The sequence below is a fragment of the Centroberyx gerrardi genome, chromosome 9, assembly GCF_048128805.1.
Source record: "Centroberyx gerrardi isolate f3 chromosome 9, fCenGer3.hap1.cur.20231027, whole genome shotgun sequence".
Lineage (NCBI taxonomy): Eukaryota > Metazoa > Chordata > Actinopteri > Beryciformes > Berycidae > Centroberyx > Centroberyx gerrardi.
In genome coordinates this window covers 18,709,525-18,731,977 of record NC_136005.1, presented here as the reverse complement: position 1 = coordinate 18,731,977, position 22,453 = coordinate 18,709,525, and the positions used below count along the sequence as shown (strand labels likewise).

General features: G+C 41.6%; 1 protein-coding gene across 3 annotated transcripts; it reads left to right on the top strand.

The window, feature by feature from the left end:
* Positions 1-6,691: 6,691 nt before the first annotated feature.
* sap130a (Sin3A-associated protein a) lies at positions 6,692-21,006 on the top strand. Of its 3 annotated transcripts, none has more exons than XM_078285801.1 (21): positions 6,692-6,765; positions 7,504-7,631; positions 7,767-8,032; positions 9,695-9,862; positions 9,947-10,073; positions 11,457-11,572; positions 11,667-11,791; positions 12,462-12,609; positions 12,715-12,805; positions 13,410-13,514; positions 13,667-13,808; positions 15,203-15,321; positions 15,944-16,231; positions 16,346-16,517; positions 16,770-16,868; positions 16,975-17,336; positions 17,451-17,696; positions 17,804-17,929; positions 18,041-18,144; positions 18,651-18,764; positions 19,512-21,006. In XM_078285801.1, exons 2-21 carry the CDS (start codon positions 7,520-7,522, stop codon positions 19,668-19,670), a joined length of 3,189 nt encoding a protein of 1,062 aa, XP_078141927.1. In that variant the 5' UTR covers positions 6,692-6,765; positions 7,504-7,519; the 3' UTR covers positions 19,671-21,006. The 3 variants fall into 3 exon arrangements, with proteins under 3 accessions (XP_078141927.1, XP_071779534.1, XP_078141926.1); XM_071923433.2 differs by having other exon boundaries at positions 15,932-16,231; XM_078285800.1 differs by lacking the exon at positions 6,692-6,765 and adding an exon at positions 7,020-7,048 and having other exon boundaries at positions 15,932-16,231.
* Positions 21,007-22,453: the final 1,447 nt, after the last annotated feature.

The following is a 22,453-nucleotide window of genomic DNA, read 5'->3' as shown; positions in this document are numbered from 1 at the left end:
AGGAAATAAAAAACGCAACATACTCTATCTTCATGCACAGTCAGTGCAGGTTGATGGTTTCTTTCCCTCATAGGTTAAATTACTCAGTTAATCAACTAGTCAACTATGTAGCCCACTCTATCCCAGAGTAAAAAAAGGTTTAAAAGTCCTGAAAAGCCAAATGAAATGCAATTAAATTCATGAGGTTTCCATATAGTTTTGACAGACCATCTCGAATGATATCATATTACGGTATTACGTCCATTCCATGCGTATTACGATCTCGATGGGTTATACTTGAAGCAGCTTTATTAGATTTACATTAAGTGGAATACTGAACAACAATCTTAGGTGGCTTTTAATACACTTGATGGTACAAGTTCTAGTTCAAGTTCAAGTTTGTTTATTTATATAGACGTTTATCACAAGCATGTCTCAAAGGACTGTACAGAGAATGAGCCTAATTACATCTAACTGATCAACAATCAACCTATAGAACAGAATGATGTAGGACAAACGTCAGGAAGAGCAGGACACACAAAAACTGATTATAGCAAGACATAACAGCCTATTCTACATAGCCTAACCTACAGGGCACCACCAGCCTTAGACCCTCAATGCATACAAGGAAAACCTCCCATGAAAAAACCTTTTTAAGACAAAAAAACATGGAAGAAACCTTGGCTGGGCCGAGTCACAGAGGGATCCCCCGCTGGGACGGCTGAGCGTGCAATAGGTGCCGGTAAAATAGTGACAAGAACATGGACAATGACAAGAGAAAATCAAGGCAACATGCAGTGGAGAGATGGGGCCACTAATGTCCACAGAAACAAGGGCAGCACTCGGTACATTTTCTGTCTGATAGCTGATGGCGCTGCAATAATATAAAGCACAAATGGAAGTAAAGGTGTGTACAAGCATTGTGTGGGACCACATCTTTATCTCTAATTCATTGCCACTGGTGTAGCGTAAGGTTTTATATCGGTGTGACATTACCTTGGTACCATCTTTGACTACGCTGTCAAGTTTGAGGCCATGATAAAAACCCCCACCAGGAACAATACTTCTTCAGAGAGCTAGACTCATTCAGCATCCACAAATCCATAGTTCACACTTCAGCTCCTTCACTGACAGCAGTCTGTGTTTGTCCTTTGTTTGCTGGTTCACATCCCTCATAGTTTGTACGTGTGCTGTGGTTGAAAATGTTCTCTTGACTGAGTGCTTGCGATCCAGGCTTTATGGGTTTTAGGAACCCCATGCAACATTTCTTCATGGCATTTACCCGTACTTCACTGGTGCAGTATAACCCTGACAGTCTGTTTTTCATTAGTCTTAATCAAACAAGTCTCTCATGACAGAGAAATGCCAGTGGCATTGAACTGTAAGCTGTACTTTGTACACTGTACATTGTACTCTAAGCAACTGAAATATGGGATTTAACCTACAACATAGTGCGTCTCTCACAACCTGCAGAGGAACTTGTTTCATATGATGTCAAATTTCACACTTGCTCAGACTCACTCTCACATCATTTAAGCGTTTAATGAATTCTGAGAAGTAAGGTATGGTTATGTGACCCACCTCACTCAATGCAATAAAGGGATATCGTGCAAACTGAAATGTTTCTTGTCTCTGTGTACGTCTGGATGTAAGTTGATTATTGAATTCCAAGTCTCTAATGGTATTCTTTTTCAATTCTTTTACAGTGCATTCTTAGTCTGTATCTTCTATCTACAGTATTAGATCTCCATGATGTCCTCAGATCACACGCAATTTCCCTGCTGTTGTTGCAATGGCTATTTTTCAGCAAGCTTTGACTTTCAGTGTAAATATTTGGCCTCTTAGCTCCTCTCAGTGAGCTTGGAGTGGCATTCCAGAAATGCCACGCATGTCTTCTTCCCGCTGGCTTTACTTATACCTTTTCAAATGGGACATGTGTAACCCGGCAAGCTCGGATTTACCATTATTTTGGTCCCGTTCCTGCTCAGAACGATCACATTTCAGATATTTTATCCAGCCACGAATGCCAGTATGTCTGCGGCCCCCACATAACTCTGGGTGATGCTGGTGGTTCTATAGGTGAAAGGTTATGATTACGTGACTCGAAGCGGTGCCAAGTTTGAACAGCTTCGCAGAGGGAGGTTCATTCCTGGCGGCCGTCACACGCAAGCCGAGTGTCCTTCACTCATTATCCAGCCAAGACGTACAGGGAATATATGCATTCCATAAGCATCTGGAGTTTGTCAAGAAGTACAGTGATTATTGATATTGCATTTATCACCATGATTTCATCAGTCTGACTCCCACCAACTGTGGATGATTCTCACTTGATCACACCAGTCTTATTGGATCAAGAATAGGTTTCACTGAAGTAAGCTTGTTCAAACATAATAAAGCCTAAGAGTTTTGTGTTGGCTTTATATGGTCAATAAAGAATAGATTCATATGAGATGTTGCGATAATATACAGTGTTCATTACAATTTCTCGTTCTGTGTTCATATTTGTGTGGTTTTAGTCTGCTTAGTTATAGTCATCTTACCTCTACTGTTATTGTGCTTTTTCAAAAATATGTGTATTATCATGTGAGTAAATCAGCAGTGCAGGCAGCATTGGAGGGGACACTCAGTAAGAAATCATCTGTCTCTTTTTGGAGGCTTTTTGAGCACATTTTGCACTAACGCCTGTGAGAAATACTTGGAAAAATAACTCTGCGGAGCTCAGTGTTTTGCCTTAATTTCCATGGAGATTCCAAAACTTCCTGCCTCGAGCAGTCATGGAATGTGCCCCCACCCCCTTACTTTTCCACATAAATCAGGGCACCGTCCTCTAATTTTAGGCCTGCTATTGAGATGAAGCAAACTTCTCAGATAGCAAGCCACTAGCAGGGATTTTATGGGTCGCTGTTGATAGCAACAGTGCGCCTCTAGTCGTACCTGACGGTGGTATGAAGGTGTTTTGTTTTGTACTGTGACCCAGCAGCAGCAAGAGCTCCACACCTGCTCTGCTCCTCTGCCACCGCTGTCAGTTTTTTCTCACTCCTCTGACTCACCTTATGTTCCTTTGACACCATTTTCACATCCCAATAAAGGATGCAGTAAATGGAAATTAGAAGCCAACCATTCTTTTTTCCTCTGGGATAGCACTCCTTATACTGAAGCAACTGTCATCATGTAAAATTGTTGGCGGTGTGATGAATTAATCACATGTGCTACTCAGGATAAGCAACCTCTAACGTTTATTCACTAAACTTTGCTTAACTTTTGAGCAATGAGGACAGTATTTTGTTTTATTCATTGTGCCCTCCAACACACGCACAGACATACAATTACACACACAGACACACAGACACACACACACACACACCATCTAATTTCATAAACCAGACTGTGACAGAAGTGAGAGAATCTGACATAAAGTTGTTGACAGATGAAAACCTTGTAACTCCAATTTTGGTGATTTTCATGTTTTCACTTAATCTGAGGGATTACATGCTCCTCTGTGGGCTGAGAAAATTCTACGACCCTTGATCCTTATGAAATCTTTTCAAAACCCATTGGATAAACTGAAAAATGCATGGCAGTGAAACTAAAAACAAGGCTGTTTTTCTTAGTTCCTGAAAAATTGACATTTGACGCACGACAATGCGACGTTTATACTAGCAAAAGCATTTGATTAAAGATAATATCCTCCATGAAACATTTACTATCTGTTTGGTGTGAAGCACAGGAGTTCACCAAGGCTATCTGTCTGGCTAGTCTAGTCTAGGATTGCTTGTGGTTTCCAGTGAATCAACTGAACTGCATAGTCCAACAAGACTGATTCAGTCAGAAGGAAATGGATGGATGAGTCAAAACGTGTCTGGAGTGACATAGAGAGGCGTTCTGTAAAGCGGTGGTGTTAAAGAAGCATAGTGGAGGATCATCTTCAGGCTAAACGAAGACAATGGCACATGACTCAGCAGCAAAGACGAGACACCAAATAGCCAGGTGCAGGGTAATTACATGTGCAAAGTCAGTTTGTTATTTTCGAGGCTACAGGGCCAATGAATAATGATACATATGGATGATGGCATAATAGTATGTGCAATGATCAGAGAGATCATAAGAAAAGTGGCTGCAAAATTCATGCAAAAACGAGCTGGAGCTTGATCTAATTTAAGAGGTCAAAACAGTACACAGTAGTCATCTGAGGTGATCTGAGGTACAGTTGTGCATGCAGCAGCAATAGAAACAATTGTAGCCCATTACAGATAACATTGAAGAAATGTACAAGATGAATGTTGTATTTTGTCACTACCCAGACAAAAGGGAACAGACTATTTTAAAGGATCTGAGAACTTTTCACGATAACTTACCAGAACTATGAATAGCCTGTTCCTCAAATGAGGTGGTATCTTTTCCCAGAAAAGTGCCTGTAAACAGACACATGTTCAAAAGGCCTGTTTGTATGTGAATCTGATTTAATGTCATGCATCCACAGCCTGCCGCATGTCTGTGATTCACAATCACATTTGGAACCTTCTCATTGACATCCGGACATTTCCCTATACCGACCTACCTATCTGTGAAAATACATTTCGCTGAAACTACATTTAATGACAACTGAGATAAGTTTCTCAACCATGTGAGCAGTAATATCCAAGAATGTTTGGTATGAGGGTTTCACAAGTTCCCAGTTAAAGCAACATACCAACAGGTGTATGTGAGTGAGTGAGCACAGCTGGAGAATTTAGTGTTCATGCCTCAGCAGGCAAGAACGCTTTATATAACCTTTTATGTCCCAGGTGTATGTAAATGATAAGGTCTATTGGACTAGCCCTATTATGGATTAAAAGTATGCGCTCAAATTGGTGGCATGCTTTAAAGGTCAGTGATATTAGGATGTTCATGAGTCATTACAGACTCTCATTCATATTGTCACAGGCAGCACAGACACTGCTCCTGTTTTCTTTTTACTTTGGGAGCCATGCAAGCTTATACGCCAAGCCTTGCGGAGAATTTGTACCATTTGAGAAGATGGAGCATGTGAGGCCAAAGATCTTGAGGTTAAATTCCCACAATGTGCCTTGAATGCCATTTCCTCTTTCTGAACACCATTTAGGGTACGTGGATCTAGGCTGACTGTCATCCCAGCTCATACAATAACAGCACAGATCCAAATTTGGTTATGTGCTTATGTGATGTGTTGTTTGCATTGCATAGTAACACTTAAGTGAATCAAGGCTAAGGCACCTTAATTTTCACAAAACTTCTGTACTTCATCTTCAAAACTATCAAGGTTCATACATCTGCATACAGCCTAGGCCAGGGCATCAAGCAATCCCATCACATACTGCGGGTATGAGGAGACCTTCCGTAAGGGCAAGTGACAGGAATAATACATACCACCTTGGAAAAATAGCTGTGGCCTGCAGGATCTCTCTCTCTCTCTCACACACACACACACACAAAGCCAGGCCATGTATTTAAGATAAATGGCTGATGTAATGGCCCTGTGAATGTGGAAGTAACATGATGCTGACGCCTTGGACTATTACCTATTAGAAGGCCTTTTATGTCCAAAATGATGAGCCTTCATTTCCCTGTGGCCCCTCGTCCATGTCTATCCTTAGCCTTTACTGGTTGTCTATTCGTCTCGCTTTGTCAATTCTATCAATAATGACCTTGAAACTTGCTGAATACTGCATGTTGCAAATCTAAATCCCTGCACTTACAGCCACAATTTAATTTCAGGCTGCTTGTAAGAGTCATATTACCAGTTTGAGGTACATGTGAGAATAGTCAGGGATGAGCATTTGAAATATTTGAGAAATGGCACAACTGAAAAAACATCTGCTATCTCTATATGATACCTGGAAAGAAGCCAAGACAGGTAATCTAAATGAGGGACAAAATCATACACAGATGATAATACACTGATCATACACTGATAATGTGACACCTTGACCCCAACACTCTCTCACTCAGGCAACTCCAAAGGCTTTATAATCACACAAGTAATGCAAGGCCACTATTAATGATAATAACAAAGTAGTAGCCTAGATAGCTATATAATACAGATAAATTAAACTGTGGCAGACAAAGATCCAAAGCCGCATGGCCAACCTAAAAAAACCTCTTAGTGTGCACAAAGTGGAAAGGCACTACTGGTTAAAAAGCAACACTTGTGTTTCTGTTAAACATACAATCCCTCCTGCTCAACTCGTTATTTTTCCCTTATACCCACTGGCCTAAAACATTTCTGTGGCTAGCTACTGCCTTCTAGTGTCTCATTCAAAGTATTGCTATTGCATTACTGCACTAGTCAGTCATCCTCCGTCTACAAGAGCGAGCAGCCAGCTCCAATCAATTTGTAAGCAGCAGGCGGTTCTTTCCTATTTACTTATTTACGTCACGTATCCGGATGCGACAGCGAAAAGCACGAAAGCTGAATGGTGAGAAGTTATTTTCCTAAATCGAGAAAACTGACTACATCTGCGAGCCGGCGACAGGGAGATACAAAAACGAATGTATCTAGTAATCTGTGGCAGAATGTTTTTCGCTACAATGCCCCCGCCCCGCTTCTGTGAGTTGGTCTCTCCTGACTCCCTCGCTGGTTTAGGTCGGTCCGGGTTGGTCAAAACATTTCCTGTGCTGCAATTGGTCAGGAATCTGTGAGCCTCTTCTCTGATTGGTTGAATGAAACAGGGAGGTCCGTTCCTTCCTGAGCGTTCTTCCGGCTTACATGTTGTTGGGAAAAAGAAAAGACGAATGGAAAAATTGTAATAAAAAAACGACCATTGCTTAGTGAGTCTGCGATACGGTAACATCTGCACACTTACAGAAATATGTTCGTTTATTTTGTCATGTTAAGTGTCCGCAACCGAACTCGTTAGAAAGTTCAGAATTTGTGCATGAAAAGCAGGCAGCACCAGCGTTAGCGATTGTAATGTTAGCTTGCTTGCTTGCTAAGAGATAGCTTGCTAACGAGCTAGCTCTTTTTACTTATAAGGTTATTGAGCCAAAATCAGTGGCTACAGTGCACTTTATCTGAAGGAGCCAATATCGTTGTCGATCGAGTTGGAGTAAGGTAGCCGAGAATACTTTACTGTACTTATACGTTAACTTCACATTTGATAAATTACGTTACAGTTACTGTCGAGCAGTTGTCTCGTATGCTCATAACGTTATTTGCTGTTCACAATAGTGCGCCTGGGTGTCTAGCTCTCTTGTCCTGTTAATTACATTGCATTTTAGTTAAATCCAGTTTATTAACATCAGCTAGCTAACGTCACGTACTCATCCCTTGCTCCTTAGCTAGCTGGTAACGATAATATCCCGCGACACCCCCTATGCTAGTTTATGTCCTCACGCCATGGATGTATCACGCTGGCTTGTTAAAGGGTGGTTAACTTGCATGCTTTTATTGTTATGGCGTTTCTGTGTTATCAATATTTGATATGCCGTCAGAAAATTTTGTTAAAGTAATGTCAGCTTCAATAAATCTGGTGTTAGCGTTATCTTACTACTTTGCATTCGTTTTAGGTCCTAAATTGTTAAAATGAGCTCCCAGCAATTCCCGAGACATGGGCTGCCTGTTTCCAGCGGGGGAGCACCCCAGATCCCTGCTGGAGGAAACTTGGGTCCTGTGAATCAGCCATCAAATCAACCAGGTATTTCCATTGACATGTAGAATCAGAGCACATTTCACATTTGGTGAGAAATATACCTTTTAACGTTTTTTTCAACGCACAGAACACATCATCTTTGGGGGGGGAAAAACTTAATCAAGTCATTTTTTCTGTTAGCTGGTGGAGATATGGACAGCAGTCGTGATGCTGACCACGGGCCACAGGATCATCCACCTAGTGGAGGTGGAGGGACCTTGGCATTCAGAGATGACAAGCAAGAGACCGTGGTGGTCAGACCGTACCCACAAGTCCAGACACACGGCCAGCCGCAAGCCTCTCCCCAGACGGTGCCCATCCAGCCTGGCACCCCTATGACTGTTCCTGCCCCCTCTGTCCACCTCCCTCAGGGCCAGCCTGCAGCCCTCACTGAGGGCCAGATGAAGGTGAGGAGTACTTTTGTTGCATCTCTGGCTGTTGAAACTTCTAGAACCATTTTATATAAATGGATAGAAAAAGAGACAAATAGAGAAATAAGGAGTGTCTGAACCCCCTCTAATGCAAAAAGAAGTAAATCATTGCTGCCTGAGGTAGAATGTATCCACTCTAAAAGCATTGCCTTAGGGCGAGGTCAACTACACGATCTTTGCGCCAGTTGTAAGCCTAACCGGACCATGCCAACTCTCGAGGTGAGTCTGGGCTTGTTGGGACAGACAGTCGGCGCTGATTGTCCTGTAATGTGAAAGGGCCCGAGACTTGAGACTTTGGCCCGCCTGATGACTCCAGGCAAGTAAGAGCTGGACGCGATTTTTTTCCAAGTGCGTTTGATTTCGTCAGACCCAGTTTGGGCAGGCCTGTGTTGTGTGAAGTGGTCCAAGACTTGCCAAGACTGAAATTTGAGAGCGATCTTGGCAGCAGCCATTGGGAGTTTAGCTCAAGGGGGAAGAAAAAGAGAATGCACTGGAGAGAGATCACCTTTAGCAACAACAACTTCCACTCATGTAGACAGTTTAAATCAGTAGAAATGTCCAGCTTATAATGCAGTTTTATTTGAAGGAATAAACCTCATAAATTAAAATATATCATTAAAATATCTGATGACAGAGTGTGTCCAGAGGGGTTTTGGGTTATGCTTCCCAATTTTATATTTCAGAAATTGGTGTGATCCATTTTTACTGCTGTGGATACACTTCCTGTAAAATTGGGAAATTATCATAAACAAGCTCTTACATGTTGGTCACTATTGTGCAAACATAACTTTTTATGCTTTATCTGGAACAACTTAGATAGTGGACAAAGAAATAAGACTTTTATTTCTTCTTTATTTCTTCAACAGGTTCACAAATAACATTATTAGTAAGGCAACTAACTGCGGATTTATAAGCCACTTATAAACTTAAAATTACACAAAAAATAAAATTTTCAGCCACTTGAAAAAAAACACAAGAAATGTGATAACAGGCTGTTCAAAACATGATCCTTACGCTATTGAAAAATAGGCCAGCTTAAAGACTGCACACAGGTAATAACTTTGACAGTATATGGTGTCGATATTTTTGATTAAAAAAAAAAATTAAGAACAACCTGATCATTCAAATAATGAACAGGAAATCTATCCCTGCTGTTTTCCTGGCAGGATGAAAACACAACACGCTGGATCAATCCACATTACGCAATTGAAAATAAAGTGAAATCAGTTTCATATAGAATTCTTCATCAATGTTATCATCATTGTAATAATGTACTTCAAAATACATTTGTAATATAAATGTAGCCTGTAGCCTCTGTACCATGGAACAATACACTATACAACATGGCAAGGATTTACTCAAGACCAGTCATTTAGTCTGAACTATCCTTGTTGAGCACGATTTAAACAATCTTGTAGTCTGGCTTAAGCTTAAAGTGTGCATGTATTGTATAGCTATATTTACTGTTCCATGGCCAATGTATGCATTTCCATTTTTGCAACTAGTTTGAATAAATAGCGCTCCTTTCTAGTAATGAGTATTCTAGTATTTGGGAACTCCTTGCTGTTCTCTACACCCTTCGTGGGGAGTGTTATAAAAACGGATAGTTTATTTGTTGTTTTGTGCTCCTTTTTTAAGGCTGTCTTGAAGTCACCAATGCCAAGTCGTCTTATTGCCCCAGCGCCAGCTTCCAACCAGGGCCATATCCCCATACCCCCAAAGGTGCCCGGTCACATTACTGTCACCTTAGAGAGCAGTATCGCTCCAACCCCGTCCATTCCTGTGGCAACCATCAGTGGTCAGCAGGTAAATGCACTCTGCATTGACTGTTAGTGCATGTTATCTCTTTTTTGCTGACTGCTGACGTTCCGGGCTTTCATTGTGTTTCAGGGTCACTCCAGTAACCTACACCACCTAATGCCAGCTAACATCCAGATCATTAGGAGCAGCGCCCCTGCGCTGCAGATTGGGACCCCTGCAGTCCCTCCTCAGACATTCACTTCCCATTTACCCCGAGGTATGTATGGTGTAGGGCTGAAACGATTCCTCGAGTAACTCGATTACTAAAAATCATCGATGCAAATTCTTTGCATCGAAGCTTCGTTTAATCCATATAACTATATACACACTCAGTGTTTCGCACGGATGATTATTACTGTTGCACAACGCGCTGGAGAAAGAGAGAGAAAATAGCGAGGGGCGAAGAGAAGAGACAGGCCAGAGAAAACGACAGAAAGTGTCCAAAGTTTCGGATCCAGTGTTGCCAACTTGGCGACTTTGTCGCTAGACTTAGCGACTTTTCAGACCCCCCTGGCGACTTTATTTCTCAAAAGCGACTAGCGACAAATCTGCCGACTTTTTCTGACCATGGGAAGCAATGTTAATGTGTTGAATCCCAAAGCATTTGGCAATAAATTGGTTCGGCTGATGCCGGTTTTCTCTACTTGCTTGTCTAATCCAGAGAGGTCTGACGGTCACAGCGCTTCCCACACACAGTGTAGCTCCCTCCCTCCGCTGAGAGCAGGGACTGTAGGATAGGGTCCACTTGTAATTGCTACCGGCGTACGCCGAAACTGGCCGGGTGGGCGGAGTCAGCACTTCATATTAAAACGGGATGAGATGAAGGCTAGTAAAGAATGCACGTTAATTATGGCTATATGTAATGGCTAGTTAAGAACGTAAATCAATATGGTGGCTAGTTATGATGTCCCTAAGTTAGCTAAGTTTTGCTCAAGAAAATAACCACAGAAAATAAAATGCTGCAGTCAATTTGTGAAAGCCTGAGCTTCATTCATGTTATTATTATGATAGTCACACACACACACACACACACACACACACACACACACCTACTCCCCTCACAGTGATGCATAAAATACCCCAGAAAGCAAAATATCAGGTGGTGTAAGTAGCAATTGGAGCCTAAAATGCACCAGTCCAATACAGCAGGTATATTCAGTTTAGTTTGATTGCAGTGAGTAGGGTCAGCAGGTGTAGGGCAACCCTTCAACATAGCAAATAAATGTACATTAGCCAGTCTTATGAACTTGTATGATATTTAGGCCTAGTAATAAATATCAATAATAATTATTATTTCACCTCGTTTTCAGTAAATCACAGTGTTGTATGGACAGCTTCATGCGGACAGCTTTTCTCTTTTGTATATTTACTATTGCTCTTTAATAAAGCAAAAGTATTTCTTATCCGATTACTCGATTAATCGATGGAATAATCGGTAGAATACTCGATTACTAAAATAGTCGATAGCTGCAGCCCTAGTATGGTGTAAGAAGTACGACAACACTTAACATTAAGATGGCTTGTCCTTCAAACAGTAATCCATTTGCCTTTCATTTTTAGCAGTGTATGTTGCCTGATTAATGTGTTATTTGTCCTGTAGGGGCTGCTGCTGCAGCTGTGATGTCAAGCTCGAAGACTGTCCTGCGGCCGGCCTCTGGAGCGAACGCGGGCCCTGGTCAGCCCACAGTGCAGCACATCATCCACCAGACTATCCAGGTGCCCTGACGTATTTTCATTTGAAGCAACGTAATTATTGTGAAGGACATTTAGAAACATACCGTGTAACAATGTTATCACCTTCTGTCTACAGTCTCGCCCTGCTGTTACCACGTCTACAGCCGTGCTCCCAACCGTGGTGGCCCCTATTTCAGCAACTAGAACCCAGTCCCCAGTTATCAGTCCAACAGTCACACACTCTGCAGAGATGGTGCATGGGTAAGTACTAGGACCAATAATAAGTCAGTCACTATTGAATTCTGTCATAAGGACCTTCATACCTAAGTAATAAAACTACTTCTTTTGGGTGACAGAATGTTCAGACATGAGAGACGGTGTGATGTGGGTGTTGTACAACTCCATATTTGTATTTTATCGCATTGGACAGTCAAATCAGCATTTTTTACTATGAATAACTCTCCCAAAGCTAGAAACCAGAGAACCACAAATTCTAATATATGAATATATGATGAAATATATGATCTAGCCTGGAGCTGCTCCATGACACTGAGTGGGAGCCTGATTTTATGGAGTCTGACAAAGATAGTCTGAATGTCCACTTTTAAATTGCACAGCACTTCTGTGTTGTTTCTGGCTATGGGGGACAATGGTAAATGTTCACCAAACCAAACTCTCTTAAAGCATAGGAATGAGATAGTTAAGGAATGGTATTTCAATTGTTCCTTTATCTCTAGTGAATATTACCATTTTCCTGCTTCAATTCCTGATAACTCCATGTTTTTTTGTGTTGTCTAGATCACATCCCTAAAAATGTATTGGATGTTTTTCTTTCCCATTTTACCATTCCCTCCAGTCTTGAACCAGCCATGGCTGTGCTTCCCTTGCTTACTGTAGGGACTGATAATTTAAATGTTTTTGACTCTTTCAGGCGTCCAGGGCTGACCATTCACCCCCCTCCAGCGACCATCAGTATTCAGAGGCCTCAGACGACCCGTGACACCGCCACACGTATTACACTGCCCTCCCACCCTGCAATTGGAGCTCCAAAGCCCCAGCCTCCGCACACCATGACACAGGTTGGACCTCCCCAACGTACCACCTCTTTTCTAGAGGTCTACAAAAATAGGTATTTTGTATAATGGCTAAAATACTTTGATAGTAATTGTTTTTTCCCTCCACAGAAATCGATCTTCAGTACGGTGACGCCAGTAGCTGCAGCAACCGTGGCACCGATTGTTGCCACTAACACTGTGCCATCAACCACCACAATAGGTATGGCCTCTCCATGTATCAATATCTAATATACAGCCAGTGACAGAAGTCCTGTGATAGCAGTGTGAAAGAGGTTTTTTTTTTACAGTGTGCCCCTGAAATTGTCATTGCTCATCAAAAGGCAAAAAAGTACAGACTTTCCGTGATTCTGTCTTCAGTTTACATGTTAAAACATATGAGGAAAAAAAACACTGACTGACTAAATGTCCAAGCTCATACAGGAATGTATGGTCTGGGTCTGTGGAACCAACACAAACATTAGCAAAATTTTGGATCAGACCCAACATGTTACACCTGGTTCTTATTTCTTTGTTCTGGGCGATATCATCTCCATTTAGTATAAAGCAAAAAACTGAATTATGAAGCATATAGCACATATCATGTTTCTATTGGTTGTTACTACTCTCAGGCTAAAGGAACAAAAAAAAAAGAAGAAAAAGGGGCCTTTATCCTAATAATATATACATTTGAAAGGCCATCATTGTTTGGATAATAAACATTCTTTGTGTGTGTGTGTGTGTGTGTGTGTGTGTCTAATGCATCTGTCTGTCCATCTTTTTCTTTCTCTTATATTCCCAATCCTGTGTTTCTCATTCATGTTTAGGTACTGTGTCACATACCCAAATGACCAGTAACACTATTGTCACCATGACAATGGCCTCACACTCCTCTCATGCTACAGCAGTGACCACCTCTGCCATCCCTGTTGGTAAGTTCTTTACTCACAGGCCCATTATTCTCACTGGAACACTGTTGCGTACTTCATAAGCAGGACATGTTACTCTAAGCTTGATTAATTCGTGGCATATTTTCCTTTGAAGTGTACATTTTCTCACAGCTCTCCCTTTGTGTTGTTCACAGCTAAAGTGGTTCCTCAGCCCATTGCCCACACTTCTCCCCGTGTCCAACCTGACTATCCAGGGGAGAGGGCCAACCTCATCCCCATCTCAGGCCACCGTTCCTCTCCTAACCCAGTCACCATGGAAGCAAGAAGTGACAACAGGTGAACACAGATGTCTGATGCTGATTCTGAGTTTTAGGGCACGTTCACACCAAGCATGTTTGGAGCGGTTTGATTGAGCTCTGGAGTGCTTGTTCCTTTAGTTCAGTTCATTTGGGCAGGTGAGAACAATTACTCAAGCTTGGAAAGTCTTGCATAACAAAATGAACAGAGTTTCGACTGATGCTCGTATTCAGCTATTTCTTTACATATTCTACATGGAATGACCACAAGACAAGGTATATTATGGCAAAGAGTGCAGACAAACCACGATTTTAGTTGCCTCAATTTAAAAATCATAGAATTTGAATATGTAAGCATTTAATTCTATTTCAGCTGCCACTGTATTATCAAATCAAGTGCTACCATTAAAGTTCCTCTGCTATACACGCACTGTGACCAGCCACAGCTGTCAAGAGCGCAGCATACAGAGTGTTTTTCTCTATTTACATCTGTCATTTCACACAAGTCAAGCATGCACGGGCAAAGCTGAAATAGCTGAGTTGCACATGTTGCTGGCAGGCGAAACGATCACTTGAATTTGAAGTAGTGAATAGCTAAAGCTGAGTGGTTAGCTGCCATTTCATTTTTCATTTGTCTACTGATGACAGAGAGGTAAGCCTGTCCTCTAAGTATGAACACAAAATGGTTTTGGTAGCCAAAACAGATTGGCAGTTATTTGGAAGCATTTTGGTTACAAACCAGGCAAAGTCAAACAAACACAGATGCTGTGCAAACTTAACATGAGAGCTGTTGTTGAAACTCAAAGTAATATCACCAGTAGGGCTGAACAATTAATCGAAATTTGATCGAAATTGCAATATGGCCTACTGCAATTTTCAAATCGCAGGAGGCGCAATATTTGTTAAAGGCGAAATGTGTGTCAAAATACCATTTTAAATTAAATATTCTTGTGCTGCAGAGATGTCCTGGCCTACACATTATATTCTACAGACTTAAGAAAACATCTTTGTTTGGTACAGATCCCCGCAAGAATCACACCATAATCATTTTAATACATTTTTCAATGAAAATGAGAATAATGATGTAAAAATTATCATTCCCTCTAATATCGCAAATCATATCGCAATTGCAGTATCAGTCAAAATAATCGCAATTAGATATTTTTTCAAAATCGTTCAGCCCTAATCATCAGTCTATTCAATCACCTGAAGAATCATCACAAAATCCAGTGTGATGAGTGCATGAGCCAAGGTTACTGCAGCATCCCAAGACCATCATTTTAGACACTGTTTGTGCAGTTATAGGCATCATTGTTACTGAGGTAGTGAATACAAAACTTAGAAAATATGCTCAAAATTACTTCAAAATAAGTACAGGTACTTTGTTTAAATGGCAATGAATCTTGGTTTATTCCCGGATGTTTTCTTTTCAAGGCCATCTGTGCCAGTGCAGTTCCAATATTTCCTGCCCACCTACTCCTCGTCTCCGTACCCTTTGACACACACCTACACTCCCATCACCAGCTCCGTATCCACCATCCGCCAGTATCCTGGTAAGCCGATTTTGTGTTTTTCACATTGCTGATGTATATTTTAAGTTTATCTACTTTGTGGGGAGCAACAGCTAATTATTGTAGTGAGTAGTATAGCATATATAGGGAGTTATGTAAGTACTTGGATAGTGACTTATTTGACATTTTGGTTAAATACATATTACATTGAATGCAAAATAACACAAAGACTAGGAGACTAAAGTGCAGACTGTCTGCGTTAATTCTGGGACATTCTCAGCCTACATTTTCTACGTTTCAGGGTACAAAAGTATTTCAACAGATTCAGATTATATTCAATAAAAGAGTCAATTCTCAAGTGTCTGAGTTATACAACCAGCATTTAATCATCATGTTCCTGCTGTAGAGCATAAAGACGGACATGAATAACTAATGGTTGTTTCTCACTAGCAGTTTCCCTGTCAGTATGCATTTTTTGACACACTCTAACAGGCAAGCAAAAAAGACAATCCATAACAAGCAGTCTGTACTTTAACCTCATACACATTTTTTGAGCAACAATACAGATTTAGTGAATTCGCAGCAAAAAAATATAGTTTCAGTTTTCAGTCTTAATACCTTCGCACTGACTGTATCTTCCTTTTTTGATAAGTTACTCCTCAAGCTCCAAGTTCAGCGTTGCCCACCCAAGCTGGAGTGGGAGTGGCCACCACTGTCCACCTAAACCCCATGCAGCTGATGGCAGTGGACCGGATTGGTCTGCAGTCTGCACAAATCAGCACCCAAGGGATCCAGCCAGCACCAATTGCTGCACAGGGCATTCAGCCTGCACCGATAGGAGTGCAGGGTCTGCACACTTCTGCATCAATCACCACACAAGGAATACAGCAGGCACCAATAGTCACTCAGCAGCAGCAGCAACAGCAGCAGCCACAGTCTGAAACAAAACCTGGTAAATACAAAATAGATACCACCTCAGTGAGGGCAGCGTTAATGTGAATGGTCTAGTGTTGATCAGTTTTTAATCTCAGTTGTGACTTATTCATGTGAGTTTTGTTCCATTCAGGGGTTGTTTTGGCTGACGGCTTTGTAGCTAGTCCCATCAGCAGCACATTCAGCACCACCCAGCCGGTAGCCACCATGGTGCAGGCACATGCCCAGGGAGGAGTAGGAGGAGCTCCCACCCTGGTCTCCTCCCCCAGACCCAGCATCCTCCGCAAGAAACCCACTAATGAAGGGTGAGCATAGCACTTGAGTCACTTGAGTCTTTTAATGTAGCTTGATTGATTTACGCTGGCACTATATCAAATACACTTGTAGGGTTCATTCAGAATTATGCATACTGGACAATTGAGGCCTTTGTGATGAAAGCCAGTTAAAAGCACCATGCTTATTTTGCCACTTGCTGATAATTTTTATAAAAACAAAGTTGAAATGGGATGGCTGTTTCCTTAGAGCAAACATAACCTGCCTGCCTTTGTGTGTTTTAGTTGTGTCCGTAAGAACCTGATCCCTGCCCAACCCAACGAACCCAACAGTGGCAGACTCGAGAGTGGTGTGAGAGGAGCGGGATCTCCCAGACCTGCAGGGTGAGCTGTCACATCCATCACATCAATTGCATCCATATTCGCATCCTGTCATAATATAATAGTTTTGATATGAGTCTGTGACATGACCTTTTTATTTCTCTCTCAGTGTGAAACCCAAAGCCGAGGTGCACATGGCTATGGCCCCTCCTGTCATGGCTACAGTAGAGGCATTGCCCTCTCAGGGAGGGGAGCAGCAGGCTGTGTCCTCCAACGCCCAGCACCTCGCCCAGGCCATCCCTACCATGTTGGGCCCCCCTGGGCCTGTCCCCCCCTCCCAGCCCTCAACTGTGCTGTCTGCCTTGCCGGCAGCCATGGCTGTCACTCCCCCTGTTCCTGCATCAATGGCCAACACTGTGGCCTCTCCCACCCAGCCTGCAGCCAGCAGCACTGCAGCATGTGCTGCCAGCTCTGCCTGTCCAGATGTGAAGATCAAGCAGGAGGTGGAGCCCATGGATACTTCCCAGCCAGGTAAGCAGCACGTTTTCCTTCCACATGTCATGAGTGATGCAACCTGGGAAAGGTTTCATTATGCAAACTGAAATATACATGTAAGTGTTTGACGTGTGTATCCCTCACCCTCAGATCCCAATGCGAGCTTGTCGTCGGCCCCAGCCCTCACCACCCAGGCCTCCGCCCTGAACACCCCCGCCTCAGGAGATCTGATCCCTGGGGCCTCTCCCAGGAAGAAGCCCCGCAAGCAGCAGCATGTTATTTCTACAGAGGAGAGCGAGATGGTGGAGACCAACAGCACAGACGAGGAGAGGGCCACCGGCAGGCCCATCACTGGCAGGGCTGAGAGGCGCGAATCTCCTCCAAGGGAATATGTTGGTGTGTAATTCCACCCCTAGTCATTCACAATGATGATGGTCTTACTTTTAACAGGTATTTTATCAGCCAGTCATCTCTTGTTCACCATATGGCTTGTTTCGTTTCAGATGAGGAAGGAGTGCGTTATGTGCCAGTCAGGCCACGGCCACCTGTTACCCTTTTGCGTCACTACCGTAACCCATGGAAGGCTGCCTACCATCACTTCCAGAGGTACAGCGACATCCGGGTCAAAGGTCAGTATCTCTCTGTGTGCAGACAAAAACACCTGCCTGTATTAACTTGTGTACACAATGACTTTTTAAAGCGGCTTTTCCTTCCTGATAACAATTCTTTGCTTCTCTCAGAGGAGAAGAAGGGCTCCTTACAGGATATGGCCAATCAGAGAGGAGTGGCATGCAGAGCACAAGGCTGGAAAATCCACCTGTGTGCTGCACAGCTCAGGCAGCTGGTGAGTTCTGGCCTAGGCCTGCAGACACACAAGCATATCATATCTGATAGGGCATTTTCATTTATCGTAATGGCCCATTCAAAATTATCATGAAGGGGGAGGTCTGCACATAGGCTGGGTATGTTTTTTTTTTTTGTCTCAGAAGACAGACAGGCTCCAAGATTCACCACATTCTGTTCTCTCTATGTTGGAGAGAATGTCATGTGGAACTACGCCAAAATATGTCGATTTAATGTTTCCTTGCTCACATGCCAACATAAATAGCATCATTTGCTAGGGAAAACAAGTTTCCTCTTTTTGTAATTTTTGTGGTGTGCTGCCCAACCCAGACCTTTGTTAGGAATAATAATAATGTCTATTGTTTTCAGTTATTGGACACTTCAATCCTCCCATTTATATTTATTTGAGTCTGTTGATTCACCTGGAGTGAAGTAATTCTTGAACACCAGCCATTTTTCAATGATTGGACAAACGTGAATACTGTGTGTCTGTGGCTTTATTCATAGTCGAGTTTGGAGCATGATGTGTACAGCCGCCTCTCCACCCTTCAAGAGGGCCTGATTCCAAAGAAGAGAGCAGGGGCTGATGACGACCTCCACCGAATCAATGAGCTTATACAGGTAAGTTTACTACCTGCAGGTTAGCACCATACAAAGTGAAATTCTTATTATTATGCTTTGTCCTTTGAATATGATACATGAAAATGAACAAAGGACTATCTGAAATCATCACTGCATGTCTAAGTTCTTCTGAGTCTATATAAATGAAATGGCTACAGTACTTACAGAATATCAGGGTAAATGGATGCTCACAAACCTTCCACTACTCATATACGCTGTGCACTCTACTGCTGTGCAATCAAATATGGGAGGATCATAGTCTCAGCTTTATTTTAAGCTTGGCAAATTCAAATTTTTCATCTTGCAAACATTTTTTCTTTTTTAATTTCTTTTGGTGTTAGTTTTATTGTAGAAATTACAAGTGCAGTCATCATTTCTTTCCAAAACACATTGTAGGATTGAAAAGTGTAAGGGCATGTTTTTTATTTCTATTTGGCCTATCAAGTCTAATATTACATGCATTTGTTAAAATTCTCAGCTGTCACTCATTCACAGTCTCTCGTCAAAAGATAAGGTGTGAACTGCTTATAGCCTAATAGACCATAGACCACAATAGACCATCTGATCTTATTTTGTCACGCTTATTTTGAGGTGTAGTTTAGGCCTAGGAGGCTCAGTGTTGCTCAGACATCTCAAGAGCTCACCATTCCCCAATTGTCGTCTATACCAACATGTTTGCTTTCTTCACTTATCCAAGACAATCAAATTTGCACAGCTTAAGTGGTTTTGATTTTCGTTTGTCCTCAGGGTAACATGCAGCGCTGTAAGTTGGTGATGGACCAAGTGACCGAGGCCAGAGACACCATGATGAAAGTGCTCGACCACAAAGAGAAGGTCCTGAAGCTGCTCAACAAGAACGGTGCTGTCAAGAAGTCCTCCAAACTGAAGCGTAAAGAACGGGCATAGGTGGGACCTTCTCTTCTGTCGACGCCACCGCTGTCCCCTCCGAAGGGGTGAAGGAGCTGCTCAGAATTTGGTGCTATGATTTGCTGCGCACAATCTCACGCACCCTCCCTATCTGCCTGAGAGTGGACAGAGAGAAGTGACAGGAGGGGTTCAAAACCTCACACGCAGAAAATCCCATCAGGAGTAGGTTCTCATTCAAGACACAGCGCTCGTACTGAGCGTGGAGAATCATAGGTTGTATTAGATTGGCCAACTGGCTGGCCCCTTCACTTTTCTTCCCCCTCGTTTTTTGTTATAAAGACCTGAGAGACCATTTTTAGTAACTATTTTTTTTGTTTTCACCTCTTCTTTCAAGAGAATGTGTTCGAAATGGCATATTATGTCGAGTCCTGTGATATGTGGCACTCCAGGTTGCCATGTCAGTGATAAAGTATTTCAATTAAGGACCAGAGCGTTACTGTATGGGGTTAATCAAAATGATCTAAAAGGAATCCTTTAGCAAACTGTGTGTATACAGACTAATCTCAATCTCGCCCTTGTGCTCTTTTCATCAATCTGTGCCTTCATTTTCTTGGTGTACCTGAGATGGACAGGGACGTGTGAAAGCTGTCCAAATGCTATCGAAATACTCATCTTAAAATAGAATTTATCATACAAAGAAAAGGGTCAGAGGTCAATTTCCCTGCTTCCCCTTTTTCTCAGAACACCCTACATTGTTTTTATGTTAAGTTCAGATTTGATCGTCTAGTATGGCAAAATGTATTGGCCACAAGTTTAGGTTTGAATATGTTCTACTCAGTCTAAAAGATTATGGAAGACCTTAGTGGGTTGAAGAAAAAGTACTACTATTAGAAAACCTAAAAGTGGCACATGGAAATGACTGAATATACAAAAAAAGATGCTCTTAAAGGATAAGTTGTGTCCTTAGATGTTTATTTGATAATGAGAACATACTGAATATGCATAATGCCAGGTTACCTTTACATGTAAAACTGCTATGAATCATCCATCAAAGTTAATGGATTTCATGCAGTGATTACAATGTACATTTATTTGGTTTCAAAAGGTACAGTGCTTGAAAGAAAGAGTATCCTTGTGTAATTAGAATGGTGGAATGCATTTATGTAAATCACTGTAAATGTGCTTTTGGTTTTCCATTGACCTGGTTCTTTTCAAGTTTTGTACTTTATGAAACATTTCGTGCTGTGTGATGTGGCGCTTCATTTGCAGAGTGTAACGATATCGTTATGAGATGAAGTGAGCCTGAAACATCCAGCTATTGTACATTGTTTTTGTCTGTGTAATTATAGTAAAGCTACTTCAACAATACAAGCTACACTCTAGTCTATAGTTTTTATACCAGTTTGGTTAATAGAGGTTTATTATCTCTCATCACTTTACACTCAAGAATGAAAGTTTTTTTTTTCCTTTTTAGGAAGTAAGAATTGTCTGTTTAGGATTGTTTTTGTTCCCTATTGTTAAAAAGTAGAAACAGGTTCCCAGAGATGGTTAAAAAACAACAACAATGTTTTAGTGCCAAGGAAACCCTCCCCAGTTGGTCAAACATACCACACCCAACGATAGATAATGAGATTGCAGAATTATTATCTGCTTTTATCTGCTATGGCTGAGTGGGTGAGAAGAGATGTGTAATTCCTGTAAGGAACACGCGCACAGAAATTAGTCTGCTCATGAGATAACATTTGATTGACCTGGATTATGAGAAGTCTACAGTATAACCAACAGATGACGATGCCTACTGTACGTTTCCCCTTTTTTCTTTCCTTTAGATATAAATTGATTTGACAGTGTGTTACACCAATCTATCATCTCATGTTTATGCCCTTTAAAAGTTTTTACGTCTGTTCTCAGTATTTGTGGCTCAGTCTGCCTATGGATAATGAATTTTCATACTACTAATATGGAAAGTACGAACTTCTGTACTTCTGTACTGCTAATACAAAAGTTTCACATCTCCAGAGTGAACCTATGAAACTGTACACACGACATTCCAGTCCTCTTCACTATCTGCTATTTACAACATAATTGCCTCTAAGCACAGTAGAAAGTCTTGACGTTACTCGGCCTATGATGTCAATGTCTAAGGATCACTTTAAGTGGGTTAAAGTGACATATTTCATTGGCAGAACAATTATTACAATTTTTAGCAAACATTTGAGTTGACAGGTACTAGCTGCATCAGGGATCTGTTGCCACCACCTGTGTTCAGTGTTCATTTTGTTTTTCATAAATATTGGGTACCAAGCTGAGCACAGGAAAAAATAGCACAGTCCATGACGTAATATGTAAATGTGTTGAACTGATAAGAGTTTTTGATTAGTATTTCAAAATGGAAACAAACCTGAAATTTCTCAGATTTTAGTTTGAGTCATGGAGGATGAGAAAATGAAGTTAACATGGTTGAAAATTGCCTCCAAATTGTTATTTTCAAGTTTGGGAAATCTTTAGCGCTTGAAAATTCTACATTTTGTTAGTTAACTACTCTCATATTGAAAAATGCTGTAGGCAATCTGACACTGTAGATTCCTTCATTTTCTGGCAAATTGATGGAACAGATGATGTGAATCATATCTCTTAGTTTGCTCTTTGCCCCTCCAGTTTGTTTTGTTGTTGACTCCCTTGTGTGCCATCTGTTTAATTAAATATAGTATATCAGACTATCTCAGACTGTCTTCTAGTTGATAGAGATTACCTTTCTTCTGAGGAATACAGCTGGCAAGACACTTGTAGCACTGTCTCAACCTGTCAATCAATGTAAAATC